Source organism: Anguilla rostrata, chromosome 11 (genome assembly GCF_018555375.3).
Source record: "Anguilla rostrata isolate EN2019 chromosome 11, ASM1855537v3, whole genome shotgun sequence".
NCBI classification, from domain to species: domain Eukaryota; kingdom Metazoa; phylum Chordata; class Actinopteri; order Anguilliformes; family Anguillidae; genus Anguilla; species Anguilla rostrata.
This window is the reverse complement of record NC_057943.1, coordinates 32,318,957-32,335,133: the sequence shown is the minus strand read 5'-3', so window position 1 is coordinate 32,335,133 and position 16,177 is coordinate 32,318,957. Positions and strand designations below refer to the sequence as shown.

General features: G+C 41.8%; 2 protein-coding genes across 3 annotated transcripts in view; one reads left to right on the top strand and one right to left on the bottom strand.

Moving 5' to 3' along the window:
- The window catches only part of itchb (itchy E3 ubiquitin protein ligase b), a 36,540-nt gene extending 25,705 nt beyond the window's left edge, over positions 1–10,835 (bottom strand). The window contains exons 1-3 of the mRNA XM_064299425.1: positions 10,680–10,835; positions 2,624–2,716; positions 943–1,084 (exon numbers count right to left, since the gene is read on the bottom strand). Coding sequence (XP_064155495.1) covers positions 943–1,084; positions 2,624–2,693 — 212 coding nt within the window. The 5' untranslated portion in view covers positions 2,694–2,716; positions 10,680–10,835. The remainder of the gene's footprint in view (positions 1–942; positions 1,085–2,623; positions 2,717–10,679) is intronic.
- Positions 10,836–12,264: 1,429 nt separating this feature from the next.
- LOC135234623 (N-terminal EF-hand calcium-binding protein 1-like) overlaps positions 12,265–16,177 on the top strand; it is a 44,396-nt gene continuing 40,483 nt past the window's right edge. For both annotated transcript variants that reach the window (XM_064299423.1, XM_064299422.1), the window contains exon 1: positions 12,265–12,563. In XM_064299423.1, the coding sequence (XP_064155493.1) occupies positions 12,438–12,563 (126 nt within the window). In that variant the 5' untranslated portion in view covers positions 12,265–12,437. The remainder of the gene's footprint in view (positions 12,564–16,177) is intronic.

Genomic DNA, 16,177 nt, shown 5'->3' with positions numbered 1-16,177 from the left:
AAAGGTTTGTTGGGTATGACTAATGATAGACTCCAGTATTTTACATGTGAAGCAGGGTTACACTGACAGGCCTGTAGCTTCCTGCATCAGTATGGTCCCTTTTCTTATATGTTGGTATCATACCTTGCTTCCAGTTGTCTGGTACTTCTCCAGTTTCTGTCTAAAAATACCTGCCAGGTTCCACAGGGCCTGGGGCCCTTCTATAAACAGATGGAATCACAAACTCCAGCATGTATCCAAGACATTGTGTCTAAAAACCTCCTTCTGCTAGGAAGATATACCTTGGCCAAAGATGGACCTCGCAACAGGACAGGTAAAGTATGCAAGTCTATCTTGCCCCCACGTGTAGGGAGATAGATAGTTCAACAGGGAAAAAAAGAGGTTCACAAACTAACCAAGTTGACAAATGGTTGACATATTTAGGATTCCCCACTTTTCTGGGGGAAAAAATGTACTTGAACCATACTATTTTGGTTGGTGTAATAAAGCATTATAATAAAGAATATAATTTCCCGCACTTTTGAGCCTAAAACATACCTCATTATTGGTATACTTTATTATACACAGTTTTTTGTTCACCCATATCAAGGGTATGAGTAAAAAAAGAGTCTACTGTAGGCAACAGCTCTTTATCACATTAAGAGGGCTTAACACACAGAAGCACAGGGAGCAGGGAAAAGGTTACGCTCTGAAACCACTCTCTCTGTGTGAAGCCTGGGAGGGAGAGAGAGAATCCCATCAGTGATCTTTAAAACGAGACACCGACCCTGGGACAGAAACTCTAGAAGCCTGGAGGCTAAATTAAGGCACGGGCGCAGGGTGACCTCCTGCTTCACGCTTTATAGTTTCATACGGACGTTAGTTGTGCTAATCTCTTATTCCTTTTACAATTCAACACTGACCCACTGTGAAGCAGGGCGCTCGACACACTGACACACTTACACAGTGAGAGGCTGTTTCCACTTGGGGCTGTGGGTGTTGTTGCATTTCTCGGTCTTTTTGGACTGTCCGTCCACAGCGACCTCCACGTACGGACTGGGCCCGAACCAGTTCTTCCTGCTTTCTCTCAGTCTGGCTGAGAGGACTGTTGGGGAAGAACAAAAGGAGAGTTTTTAAACCCCTTAAGTCACACTGGCATGTGGGATTATTTGCATTCATAACGTTTTTTATGGAGGAATTTTAAATCTCATCACACAATATACTGTTTGAAAACTTTTATATCCTTATTACAACTTGTGGAGGGCAAAACAGGCGTGTGGGATTCTCACCTATGCGTTTTGGAAATCCACAGACAACATGAATCACGGTAAATTCAGTATGCAAATGGTATTCATGGCAAGGGTCCAGTGAAAAAAATACACAGTACTTCTTAGTCCCAAAAACATGCTACCCCAGAGAAATGTCTATAGAACGACCATTGTTTACATTTTTTTTATTTTCCGAAGGAATTATCATTATTGTCTGTTTCTCTGAGGCCTGCACATTTAGAGTACTTTCTATGCAAGAACAATTACCATTACTGATTTCTCCTGACTGTCAGGAACAAGAGCCCACCTACAAGTTTCTCTGACCAGTGCTGGCCAAGTGATGACTCGACATGGACACCCTAAATTATCACCAGTGCACAGCCAGCCAAAGGCGAGCAATTATAGCAATGACTAATACGCATTTTAGCCAATGAAATTACGATTCCAATGGTCAATAACCTATTAGGCTTGCATGAAAGTACAAGCATTGTTTCTGCTGTGTACACAAACCATAGCTTTTGCGGTATGAAAACATTAAATCTTTATAGGGAAAAACCATACAGGGTGTCATGTCCAGGGTCTTCATCGTTAAACAAGCATTTTGTGGCCACAGAATGCACTGTTCTGACACTTGAAAAGGATTTTGTGCACGAAATGGACTTTTGTGACCGCAAAAAGAAAAAAATGTTGTGCATTTTAATTGGCTGGTGGAGTAATGTGATATGGAAGCTAAGGTTCGTTTTCAAGTAGTTGAGCTGGCATTATGGATATCAAAATACACTTTGAATAATTAATAGGGTAATTACGTGGACGCGTTGCCTTACTTTCTGCACACATCTACAATTTCAAACAAAGACTTTTTGGTGATTTTTCTGCAGTTGGATATCTTGCAATTATATTGAAATGTGACTCCTCTGATCCACTAGTGCTGGTTGTCTTAGGCCTTGTAGGAAGCAGAACTCAGTGTTTTTACCTGAAGCGTATCCATTTTATTGATTTGTTTTGACAGATTTCTAATGGCCGGATATTTCAATTTTCAAGTCAATAATGTCTCTGATTCCAAGGCAAAGGATTTGGAGCTTTGGAGCAGGTGGGGAGTACGGAAGGCTGGGGGTCTACTGGTTGTGTGGCAGGTGGGGCATACTGAAGGCTGGGGGTCTAATGGTTGTGAGGCAGGTGGGGCATACTGAAGGCTGGGGGTCTAATGGTTGTGTGACAGGTGGGTGGTGTACTGAAGGCTGGGGGTCTACTGGTTGTGTGGCAGGTGGGGCATACTGAAGGCTGGGGGTCTAATGGTTGTGTGGCAGGTGGGGCATACTGAAGACCGGGGGGTCTGACGGCTGTGAGCACAGTGCAGGTGGGGCGTACTCACGCACCAGTGATCTGAAGCTGTGCCTTCAGGGGGTAGCCATTGACAGAGCCTGGTTTGGCATTGCTGCAGGCCATTACACAGGGCTGGAGCGGTCTACCTGCAAAACACACACACACAAAGGGCATTTAGTATTTCCTGACTGATGAAGAAAAAAGAAAAAAGAATGACATCCCTGAATTGTCAGTTCACCTGGTTCCTTAGCTGACACCCTGCAGAACCAGAGACTGGGGAATGACACATCTTTGCGAAGTGCGTGATGTGCGTCGTTTAGCCTAACACACACGCGTTGTTAAAGGAATTCCATCCCTATAGCACCATGGTGCAGAAGTGAACGGGTCACTGGGATACAAGTTAATCAGCAGGCCGGGCTTCCATTAATTCCCACAATCATTTGCTACACATACGCTCTTATCCAGCGAAACTTACACAGCTCACATTCTTCTTTTTTGGTTGCAACCACGCAACCAATGGCAGGTGAAAAATTTCTTCCTACACAGCTATTTAGCACAGATATTTAATGAATAAATTATTTACAGATTTGGCCTACTACCTTTATCAAACTAGGCCTAGCTGAAGCCTAATTTGTGGTCGCACGCCAGTTCCTCCAATCAAACGTCGAGTCTGGTGCTGGCTGGTCAGAACAGTTTTTTATTCATTTAGGAAGGCACTGAAGGCCAATGTGGTATGTCCAGAGTTCACATGGCATTGAAAGTAGGGGTGTGTAGGGGTAGTCCAGTACACAGTTAACCGTGGGGAGGTGCCAAGTATTCAGATACTAAAATTACTATCTGTGTATTCTAATGTATGCGCACTGCATCATGGGATGTCCGGGAGAAGAAGTCGCGATTCAGTACGGTGCCAAAAGAGACGTGTCAAGGCTGGCAATATTCGGACACAGAAAGCAAGGCTGAGGTTGTGTGCTTTGCGTTGAGTCTAACAATGCCCTTTAGCTGTGACTATATTCACAATATAGCACAGCCTCTTGCTTAAATAATACACACGTCCCAGCCAAACAGAATAGAGTATTCAGCCAAGCCGCTGTACTTTGGTTTTGTGGGCGAGCAACATTTGACTATGTTTACTGACGCAATAAGCTAAGCATTAAGACTAGATAATGACGGAAAAACCTGGGTATTGATGTGCGTGGGCACTGATGTAATGAGGCGTGAGTCCATTTTCTACACAACCAGTGCTGCCGCCCAGCCAAGACGCGTTCTAAAAATAGATCATTCCCCATGCTAGGAATCGATCTGGAATCAAGCACATTATGCGATCCCTCGATCTGTGAAATAACTGAAAATAACCAGCCCTAGTTCCAATGTCGGTGAAGTTTTCTGACGTGAATTTAGTTGGCTACAGCCACACAAAACAGTTTTGTAAGGTCCCACTTTATAACGCCTAAAACTCTTCCTACAGACAGACATAATCCAACCCCTTATTCTAATGTGCATTCAAAGCAGTGGCCATGCTTGCTGCTTAAAACTATTTTAAATATGTAACAGGTTTTAAAAAAAAAAAACCTGCTTGGGCCTTGTGCCAAATAGCTATAATGAGCAGGTGCCAACAGCTAGTCAAATTCTACAGCAGCTGGTTTTACATATCATAACAGGGTGGGGGTTAATTCTATTTAATATCTGTCAGTTCCATAAATGTACTAAACTTCAATTCATAAATTCCAAACTGGCAATCGTGTAATTAAATTTAATGAATGTAAAAGGAATTGTAATATGCACAAAATCATAAATCCAGAACGGCTGTCTGTGCTCATTCTTACAATTCCATTCCATCCCACCCCAGCTCAGTGACAACCATCCTTGATTGTATATATATAGGCCATGTTTGCAAACATGCAGGCCATGATTGCACATATGCAGGCCATGATTGCACATATGCAGGACATGATTGCACATATGCAGGCCATGATTGCACACATGCAGGTAATGATTGCACACATGCAGGCCATGACTGCACATACGCACACCATAATTGCATATCTGCAGACCATGATTTCATAGATGCAGACGACTTAATGTGCCAGAGCACTTGGCGGGAGCTGAGATGACCGTAACGCAACACCTGAGCGTACGGTCTCTGCCACAAAAGGAAATCTGCCCCAGTACTTCCTGGGCCGACAATAGCCTTTTACGGCGGCGCATGATACGACCGCCAACCCCTTTCCCTTTCGACACGTGAAACCCGCGCGCGCTTTTTTTTCCGATCGACCGAGACCCGGGTTAATAATTTATTGCGGCGGTTCGGACAGAAGCCGGCGAAGCAGAGCCCTGGGCGCCGCGCCGTTGTGAACGAGCGCTCAAACGGAGACCGGGCGACTTCACCCGCCCGCGTCGGACCTGCCCGAGAGCGGCACGGCCCACCGCCGACCGCACGGCGACCGCACGCCAGACCGCGGGCGGGATGATGGCGGGAAGCGCAGGAGAGTGTGGAAAAAAGTTTGCCAAGTACGGCACGCCGTACGAGACACTTCAGCTACCGGCATCCGCGTGAAGGTTAAACGGCCCGCCGCCGCTAACAGGTGTCGGATATCTGGTTTTCAGATGATCGCCTTTGAGAAACAGCCTCTATAAATTTGATCTGGTGATCGTGCTCCGTTCTCTCTCTCGGTCTTCTTCACCCCCACGTCACCAATGTCCATGTCTGGAACTTTTGCAACTTAATAAATGTATTCATTTTAATTTGGCTGAGAATTGTACATTTTGGACGATCCAACAGGCTGATCTGCCCATCAAAAAATTTGGGGATTTAACTGATGATATCTTTAATTATTACCTAATTAAATCAAATAAATATATTTTATATTTTATGTTTTGGACAAGGGAGAAGTTTTAACTGTTGAAAACTTATTAAAAACCCATAATTTATTTTTAAAAATGAATTATTTAATAAGCTTATTTGAATGGAGATTTAAGTGTTTTGCTTCTCTTTGGGGAGGGTTAGGAATCACAAAGTGGAATACACTGAGACCACTGCGATCTACAGCACTTCACAAGCTCCTCAGACAGCGACGACTGTGCGCAGAGAATGCAGTTTTTTCCCCTCAGCTAGAGACCTCGGTCTTCAGCTGCCAACCAAACACTTTCCTCCAGGTTTTTAACAAGCAGGAATCCAAAACTTCTGCCAGCGACGCCACCGTAAGCGATGAGTAAGCACTCAGGCATTCGCAGACACACTGCCTTTTCTTTACCCCCATGATCTGACTGTATCTAAACAAAAAGTTTGAAAGCCCACATACTGTGAGTTTCGCCAACAAAGGCAGACAGTGAACAAACGGCGGCCATTTCCGCGTCTTTAACCACAGATTAGTACGCTGAAAATTACCGTCTTAAAAAGATTCCGTCCCCTTGGCAGGCCATTAATCTGACACTTTTTTTTAAACTTGCGTGTCTATACAGAATAGTTTTTCTATACCTAGCCTATTAATTTCAACACCTGAATGGCCCATGACTGCTCTGCTGACTGCAGGGGAAGCTGCCGCTCGCTCCCCCCTGCTCCCCAGGGGCTAGTTAAAGCTCAAATTTAACGCCAGCATTATTTAAGGCCCTTTCTCTGGTCCCGCGAATCCCGGACTGACCGACATGGTGACCCCGGGGTACCCCCAGACGCTACCTTCCGTGCAGCGGGGCACATGTAAGCCCACACTGTAAAGGACAGGGCACCGCGATGCATGCTGCTACCGTTGTGTACTACGCCACCATTCCCAGCACTGCTTAAGGCTTTAGAGAAGGGTACACACATTCATTTCAATTGAGAGGTGACCAGGTCACCTCTCTAGCCAGAGGCTCCAGTTGGTTTTTGAATTCAGACTGCTTAGGTCGGCTGTGTATTCCCAGAGAAGCATATAAGCCACAAGTTTTCCTGAAGCTTACGCTGAAGTTACACGGTCAGGCAGGTCTATCTTATGACCCCTTAGGGATAGCCAGTTGGTCTAGAGTGAGTTAAACTCTACCCCACCCCCGTCCCATCCTCCCTCACCAAGCGCTGCTCCAAAGGGTACGCTCACAGGCCAACGAGAAATAATCTGGGAAAGAACAGCAACACTTGGGCCGCATCCATAAAAACAACTAAACAAGAAATTATGCCAAGACTGAGCCACATATAAAAGTCCAAGTCCCCCAAATATGACAGAGTCATCAACTGTTTTGAGAAATGTAGGCCTAATTTAATGCTCATGTCATCACTGTGTGGAAACCTGAACCTCAGGAATTCTTGTTGTGAATGTTCAGTGCCCTTCGGCAATGCAGTAACGTCTGACGTTCACACACTGCGTTAAGCAAGATGGCTGCTTCTGCAAGGCACTACAATTCACTTCTCCTCGCGAGAGAATCACAGGCGGAGGCTGCTTTCTCCTGCTTCCTCAAAAACTGCTGAAATTTCAGCGCACCAAATCTCTTCAAAACAGAAAAAAAATCGAGGGAATCCAAGTAATTAATAACCCTGCTTCCACCCTGGATCAAGGCAAAGTCCTCCTCCAAGGCAAAGTCCTCTCTTCCACGGCCTGAAAACACTACCTGGCTACCAATCTGAAGCAAGGCCTATCACATGTTGCCTCATTATGTAGTGAAAATGCATTCTGAAGCAATAAACAGTTATTAAAAATGTCAAAGAACCATGCCGGTTTCTTTCATATATCACTTTGTCAGAGTCAAAACGCTTGTATTAATTTGATTCCTTTGAGCAATCTACAGAAGCTATAATTTATCTGAAGGATTCCACACCCACAACTGAAAAAGTGTTGTGACTTGTGCCAGTTTTTTAAGATTGCAGAAATCTCCAGACAAGCACTAAACAACAGCAGGGGTGCCTGAATTATTTATTAGTCTCTACCGGGCTCTGCCTGATTATAATTTTAACAGAATGATATATCAGAGAATTTCCGTATATTCACAAATACCGTGAGATTTCTTAAAACAAATGCAAGAAGCAACTACTTCATGGAAAATGTTCAATCGGTCCAACTGAATATCTTATTTAAAGTATTCAGGTCAAAGTTACTTCCTGTTTTGACATTTTGGAACAAGGCAGGAACTCCTGAACCTGGATCTGTAGTGGAAATGGAAACACCAGTGGGGTGTACTACAAAGCGAGATTATGGGGTTAGCAAGCTAATTTAAGATTTAGTCCTGGGTCTTCTGCATCACAAAACTGACTGACTTTAAATCTGGGTATATCGCCATGGTAAATTATGCTGCATGGCTAACCTGGTCCAGGGCAGGTTATGTGCAGGCTATTGGATTAAAACATAAAAGCACCACCCTTTGACCAATCAGCTCCTTAGGAAAAAGGCATCTCCATTCCCATAGGACCGCACAGAGCTCAGGGGTGTTTTTGCAGGGCAGAGATTATTTAGACACCAAAATAAAACTGGTGTGACTGCTTCAGGTAATATTTTAAATATCTTGGAAAAAGGTGTAGGAGCTCTAAAGGAGCTCTGAGCAGCTGTCACATAGAAATAAAATGAAGGACAATTAGTGATAGTGCAACTTTAGTTGTTAGAAGTGGTATGGTAAATAAGGTATTAACTAACAAATGTACACTACTGGCAATTTTTTTGCGAACTATTGTCCCGGGCTATGTTGCCAGCAACAGTGTTACTTTTTAAGATAATAATTGTTTTATGTTCTTCATATCTGCCCATATCAGTCTTTTTTCATTAGATGAGAAATACACTAATCAAGTACAGTCCATGCTGTACTCGATTTAGGCTCATTTTCGCAGACACCACCACTTTCATGGGAACACGTACAGAGCTGGATTAATTTAGCAAAATGATAACTTTGAGATACCGGTTAAGTCCGGTTGTGGTTGTTCGGTTTTGTGAAGCGAGCTTATGAAGCCCAAGGTATAGCCCATTCCCAAACAGAGCCATCTGGACTCACGGATTTGGCGTAGGGCGTATTTCCAGGGACAGCCGAGTCCCTGGAGTGGACAAGGGCTTGGGGGTTATATAGGGGGTGAAATAGGACAAGGCTTCTGACATCACCCAATACGTGACGCGCTGCTGAGAGACGGAGACACGGGCTAACTCAAATTTATATGACGAGAGGAAAACGCGAGTCATCCACCATCTGAACCAGGCACGCGAGAACTGTAAATTGCCAGGGGGTGCACCATACCAACGAGTGTTTCCGATCATTTTGTTCAGAACAGCTTTCAAATAGGTGAATTCTAATGACTTCTGAAAGGAAAATGACATGAGAGGGGCGTGTCTGAGAAGGCAGGTGTTATTTTGCTAGTGCATGTTGTGTCATAAAAATTAGGCAACATTATTAATAAGGCTGGATATATTTGTCTGGGAAAATATTGGCTAACGGAGCAGTCACGGCACAGTTGTTGAAAATCACAGAAAACTGAAGAGAGGAAAAAATCACAGATTGCTTCCTTTAAAAACATTCATTTATTAAAATAACCAATATCTTGTGTGCAGCAGTGGGAAATGATTAAAATAACATGCAACTATAATAACAGTGGCCTAACAAGCGCTTGAAGTTTCAGGAAAATTAGAGGCCAGCTGTTGCTAGTAACAAATGCCAGTAAAATGCAATGATACGCTGGTGAATTTAATCAATTTGGTCTATCAGGGGAAAAAAAAGAGAATGTTTTCGTAGTTTTTACATGCAAATTGTACCACTGGCTGACCTAAAAAAAATGCCAGGTATTTCTTATCATTCACCTGAACTGAATTTTAGTCTGCAATGATGAGGACTAAAGAGGGTAGATAGAGGGCGCAAAAAGTCAGCAAAATAGCACTTGCAAAAAAACCTGTTTTGACAATGGGACCGTCCTAAGCCCTCATAGCCCGCTTCCTTCTTAGTACACCCCCCAGCGCTCACACTCATTCCAGAAATATTCAGCAAGTGTCCGTATGACACAAACATGATTATATGGGCTGGGTTGTTTACGTAGGCTATTCCGTCCGTGCCCATTTGGCAATCCGCTTATCTGTGAAAAGCTTTCCATGAAACTTGTTTTCGACAGAAAAACAAAGTAGATATTTATATTTCTTTCTGATATTTCCCCATATGGGTCACTTGAAATGTTACTACATTTGGTTATTCGGCACTTAATCCATTGGTTTACTTAATGGCAATAAGCAGCGTTAAGAATTAGCCCAGTATGGTTAAATATTTGTTTACACACGCGAGCGCGCACACAAACACACCCACACACGCGCGCGCGCACACACGCACAAAGTTATTATTTAGTTTATCTAGCTAACTTAATGGTAAGGAAGATAAGAGGGTGGGTCTTCTCCCAAATTCACAATCCTAATACTAGCAAAACAATGACAGATAGCCAGGTAAAATCTATGAACTTATACTTGGCGAGGTGAGGTAGTACCAATTTAAATTCGCGGTTCAGTTAACCTTAGCCTTACATTATGATGACATGCATACCATTGCGTAGACAGATAGATAGCCGTGCTCACAATGTTGTAGCGAAGTTAACTTGAGCAAATAATATACTCGCAGCCTTCTGACGTTAAAGGGACCGTTTAATATACCGGTATAACACTGAATAGCAAATTAACCTAAATTAAGACTACAGAAAGTGCATTAGCAAGAATGACAGCCAGATTAGCTAGACTAATTTAGCTGGCGATCTATTCCATAAACGGTGGACAGAGGCCTCTGGTTAACAAATTCGCGTTATTGCTAGACAACTGCTGTCCTATCCTTGTGTATAGTCAACGTTCATATGTAAAGCTAGCGTTCGCAGCCGCTAACAACACTTCTGCTTCGCTAGCAAATTCTAATGAATAAGTAAGCACGAACTAAACAATGGGCCCGACATGTAACTAGACAGCCAGTCCGCAAATCTGTACTACAATTTTTCATATACAACTAAAATTTCACAACAACCCAGCTGACGTTTACTGCCCTGCCGAGTAGATCGAAACCAGTTCGGGCACTTCAGTGTGCCAGCACCGATTCCACACACCTCTAGACGGCGAGGACGCGAAGTTAACAAGCATATCGTTTAGCTGGGTGACTGACCAGCTGTATAATGTGCACAAAGCAAGCTTTTTGGGTGGTTTACCTTACCCGTATCTGTAAGTGGATTAAATTAAAAACGTGCGCCCAAGTTGTCAGGGGGACACTGTAGTCTTTATTGTGCGGGTTCCACTCCAGTTTACTCCAGGAAAGAAACTTCCACCATCTTCGTAACCTTCTCACGTGATTACGCAACGTTGGGCGGCTTTCTTCTTTTCCTTCTTCTTCCTCTTTGATTTTATTAGCGGATTTTAAACCAATGTTAAGATGCACACCGCCACCTACTGTGCTGGAGTGTGCGGTATTATGTAGTTTAATTGTTCTTGCCTAAATCTTAAATTCTATTCACTAACCTAGTATATCTCTAAGAAAACATAAAAGTGCCTTACTAACCTTCCGTAACCCCATCCCTAATATCCTTTTGAAGTCCCATCCCCGTCCAACCTCGTTCACTATTTGGTACAACCTTTCCCTCTCTGAATTATATTTTGTACATTGCAAAAGTACGTGTTTACAACTTTATTTGACATTTCATTCCACACACATATCTGAATTGCGTTTACCCATAAAAACAAAGTTGAGTTGAGCTCTGGATGATCAAATCTTAGTCTCGATAATACTACCTCTTCTCTTATTTACTTCCCTTTAAACTAGTAAACAGTTATTGATTTCTGTATAGTACTGTATCTCCATCCTTTCTTTCATTATTCCATTTACTTTGCCATATACCCATTATTTTATTATACACTGGCGACTTCACGCAACGTAGGGCGACTTTACGCAAAGTCGGAAGGCTTTGAAAACTGTGGGTGTGACGTACCGTGTCCCAGCTGTTGGTACTTTCTGCTCCAACCGGCAGATGTAAGTGGAGAGCTGTATCGTGCGGTAAGGTTTGTATCTTTCCAGTAAACACTTCTGGAAGTAGGAGTATGTCGGAATATGACTGCACTCCGACGCAAAGGTAAACGTCGAAGTTGTCCCAGGGTATAATACAAGTAGCTAAATCTATTAAAAACGGCAAACTGCAATTATACTTTTAAAAGTGAGCATATTGTTGGTTCACGAAAGATATAGCCTAGTGAGTGCAATTACAAATCACGTATGGTATGTCTAACGGAACTGACTTCTGCAGAAAAGATCGGGTAACCCCAAAATCGCATAAAATCACGATTAATGATTACCCCAAATCCAAACCAGTGAACACACGGTACGTGTGAAATATCCAGAAGATGGCGCTTTCGGTATAATAACAGTCAGGCTCTATGGATTTGGGTAACAGTGTTCCACGTCCCATTCTTAAAATAGGCTACCGCAGTATTTGGAACCATCGGGACAGACGATAACACACTGTGGCTCATATTTCTTGACAGCCTTTGTGTTTACATTAATTTTTACGAACACACACAATGTGTGCAGTACAACGTATAGTGGACTAAGCGTAGCCTAACATACCTTTTTAATGAATGTTATAAAAAGATACTTGATAGTCAGTTCAATATTTTCCTATTTGCAAGTGGGGCAGAACCCAAATGCAGTGTAAAATATGCACGAATGGGATCTTCCTAGACCACTTTGCTCAAATATGGTGTTAGCCAATCATATACGAAGAGGGCGGGGTTATATATTTGACCAAGGAAAGTCGCGTGAACGCAGAGCAGCGTCCTTAAGGCTCGGCGTTTCAGCACCACAGAGTGGACAGTGGCCATTCGAAAGCCGCCTGAAAGACAAAGGCGAAACATCCATCGAGCGTGCTCCCAGCTCATAGGCAAGTGTGCACAAGACACTTCGTCCAGTTTTAACGTGTAAAAAATGATGGCATGCACGGAGATTATCACTATGTGCCTTCAGTCTGCCAAGCTGCAGCACCTGTATTCCAAGCAAGAAGAACAGCTACTGCAGAGAAACCAGATCCAAGGAATTTCAATTTTCCAGGACGTAAGTACCTAAATATATTTTGTCGTCTGTTCAGAATGAAATAATGCAGTTCTGGAATACATACAATTGTATTTATAATTCCTTCCATAAACATTTCCTTCCATAATTATCAATCTTTTATTTAGCAACAAATAGGTGCAGTTTGAAAAGAGAGTTACAAAGGAAAATTAAACTATTGTTTATGTTCTGAAAATAAAAAGCTTTTTTATCGGGGGACATATACGGTACTGAATAATCGACAATATGAAATGTTTTATGAGAATAAGTTTCAATGAGAAAGTCATCTGCATAAACGAATACTCGCTTCGTCCATGTAATTATCTAAACAAACGATCTGAATAAATCAAGGCTAATTCATCCTTTTAACGATTGACTACCGATATGTCCAATAAACATAGAAGCCTATTGTAATCTATAGGATGCAACAAATATGGAAGATAGATTTAAAGTAAATAAAACCTGAGAATGAATTTCGAGAGATGGACGGTTTGTTTACTGGCTCTGTAATTAGTTAATGATATTCCTTGCTTTTACAATGGGCACGGGACTTGCGCGCGCACATATAGTCTGCAGTTATATATATATATATATATATATATATATATATATATATATATATATATATATATATATATACACACATACACACACGCACACACACACAATTGATTTGGGTCTGTACTCCACAATTTTAGATTTGTACTCAAACAAACATGTGGTTAAAGTGCACATTCTCTGCTTTTATTTAAGGGCATTATTATACATTTTGGTTTCACCATATTGAATTTACAGGACTTTTTATAAATAGTTCCCACATTTCAGGGCGTCATGATGTTTTGGACAAATGGCATCACAGGTTGTAATTAGTCAATGTGTTCAATTTCTTCCGTAGAGCTTTCAGTATCTAGTTTTGATTCTTTCCTTTTGATTGCCTTTGAAGTCTGTTATTGGTGTTTGTGGACATGAGGACCAGAGTTGTGCCAATGAAAGTCACGGAAAGCATTATGAGGCTGAGAAATAAGAAAGAAAAAGAGGTAATCTAATAGGAATTAGAGGCGTTTTTATGCATAGTTCCCCCATTTTATGGGAGCAAAAGTAATTGGACAAATCAGCATGATCTGAAATGAAGTATTTAGCACTTGATTACAAAACCTTTGCATTCAATGACTGCCAGAAGTCTGTGACCCATAGACATCACCAGAGCACACGTATCACCCCAATCACCCCAATCCTTGCCAGGCACCCCTGGCTTCCTGTTATTTTTTGAATTGATTTTTCAGTTTTATCGATAACTCTTAAAGCTTTGCACGGCCTTGCACCTATCTATATTTCTGAGCTTCCGGCGCCCAATTGTTCTGGGAGATTGCTCAGGTCCTCACTGAGTGCTCTCCTTATTGTTTCGTGCTCCATAGTAAAAACTAAAGCCGATAGATCCTTTTCTGTGAGGGCTCCTAAGCTCTGGATTTCACTCCAGAGTGAACACATCAGCATGTAAAAATTTAGTTTGTAGAAATTCAGTTTCAAAACAAGTACAGAGCATTCGGGTTATTCCGGAAAATTAGTAGACCGTGGATGCAACCGATTCTACCTGTAGCCAATCGTTGTCGATCTCTGCGGAAGGGGCCAATGAATGAGGATTCCAGTTGACTGGAGTTCCATATAGACCAGTAGAATCCTAGAAGCTTGATAGCTAATGGAAAAGTGTTTAAATGGTTAATTTCTGATTTAGAGGTTGTGCCAGATATGTTTGGGTTTAAGATACGTGGTTACGGTCACACTTAGAATTTTAGACCAATAAGATATCACAGGATTGATAAACAAGATGGTCGATGTGAAACATTTGTTTAGGACACTTAGGCCTGTAGAAGGTTGTCAGCTCGCTCAGAAGTAGAATGTATGATAATTTAAATACACAAGACAAAAGGGAATATTAAACTAATCAATTTCTATAACCCATGTCAGGGTTTAACTATCAAAATGCTTAATGCTATTTCAGGCAAAATAGAAAGAAGGGAGATATGGTGTTGAGGCTTCAATGCGCATAACTGCTTGTGGGTTGGGACTCATACTGATACCAATGGAATAGTAGTTGAAGAAATAAATTGATGAAAGGTCACTTGCTTGTCTTAACAAAGAAAGAGAGAGAGTGAATATTACCATAAGTACATTTTTATGATTTCACATTGGTATCAGGTTCATGTGAGTGGAAGAATGAGTCAACCACAAGAACTGGCCATTTTCCAATCTTATGTACCATGAATATTAATGTATGTGCACAAGAAGGGAGTACATTTAATAGATGGTGCTTTGCGGAGCTGGTTGGGGTAAATGTATGGGATGCTGCATTGGAGGTAGCAAACATGGAGCCCATTGAAAGAAAGGTAGATAAATGTACATCTCAAGTCATAAATATGATTATGAATGCTGCATTGAAAAGTACACCAAAAAGCACAGTCATTTGAAAAAAGGAAATAGTGGTGGAATTGTAGAGTAAGGCTGTCAGAACAAAATGAAGCCTTTAGAATATTAAGATAATCTGAATCAAGACAATCTAATTCAGGGCCAAAAGAAAAGAGCTATGTCCGGAAGAGTTATCAGGCCTACTAAGAAGAATGCAAGGAGACAGATCTGTTCTACTGCAGGGAGAGGATTTGAACTGGGGGTAGATCAGTCAATGCTTACGAGAATGAGTGGGTAAAGGAAGTCAGCCGAAAGCCCTGTGTTAGTAGATGGTGACATGCTGACGATATCTAAGAAAGAAAAGGTTAATATGCTTGGGAAGGCTTTTGCTAGCGTACACAGTGGCAATCTCTTAGATGATTTTAATAGAAAACGGAAAATGGAGATTATGAGGGCTAATAATGATATGAATCAAAAGAAAGATGAGGATGGATCAGCTCTTGATGTGGAACTTACATTATGTGAGATGAAATCAGCTTTAGGGTTTCAGATGGCAGTGGATACAAAACACCAGGACAAGATCAGTTATGCAATGTAAGTGGTGTCACAAATACCTTTAGAATATTAACGATTCTATTAGACTTTTACAAAGATCAGGAGTCGAAGGAGTTTGCCTACTGAAGAATGCAAGAGCAGATATTACCTTTCAGTGAAACTGAAAGGGTAGACAAATGCACGAGAATGATTGGGTCCCAAGCCTTTGAATTGACCATGCTGACGTAATGATGAAGAAAGTTAATATGCCTGAAGGTCTAACACGGCTATCCAGATGCGAAGACGTCTTCTTAGCTCGTGTCAGAGTGGTTTCTGCAAGAGTAGGTCCACACTAGACACAATTGCAATTAATGAGGTCGAAAAGACTTTTAAAATGAAAGAATGGCTGTAGGATACTTGGCTATTGAGAAAGCCTGTGATTCCATGTGGAGAGGTCTGTTCATCAGAATGAATTAAATGGGTATTAGAAGGAGACTATATAATTGGGTGCTAGATTTCCTCTCAGGCTGAAAGTTCAGAGTTAAAATAGGATAAAATTGTTTTCATACAGAAAATGGTACTCCGCAAGGAAGAGTGATCAGTCCTATGATTCAATTTAAAGAAATAATTAATGACATTTTAATGAATGTAGACAGAAATATAGGATTTCCATTATATGC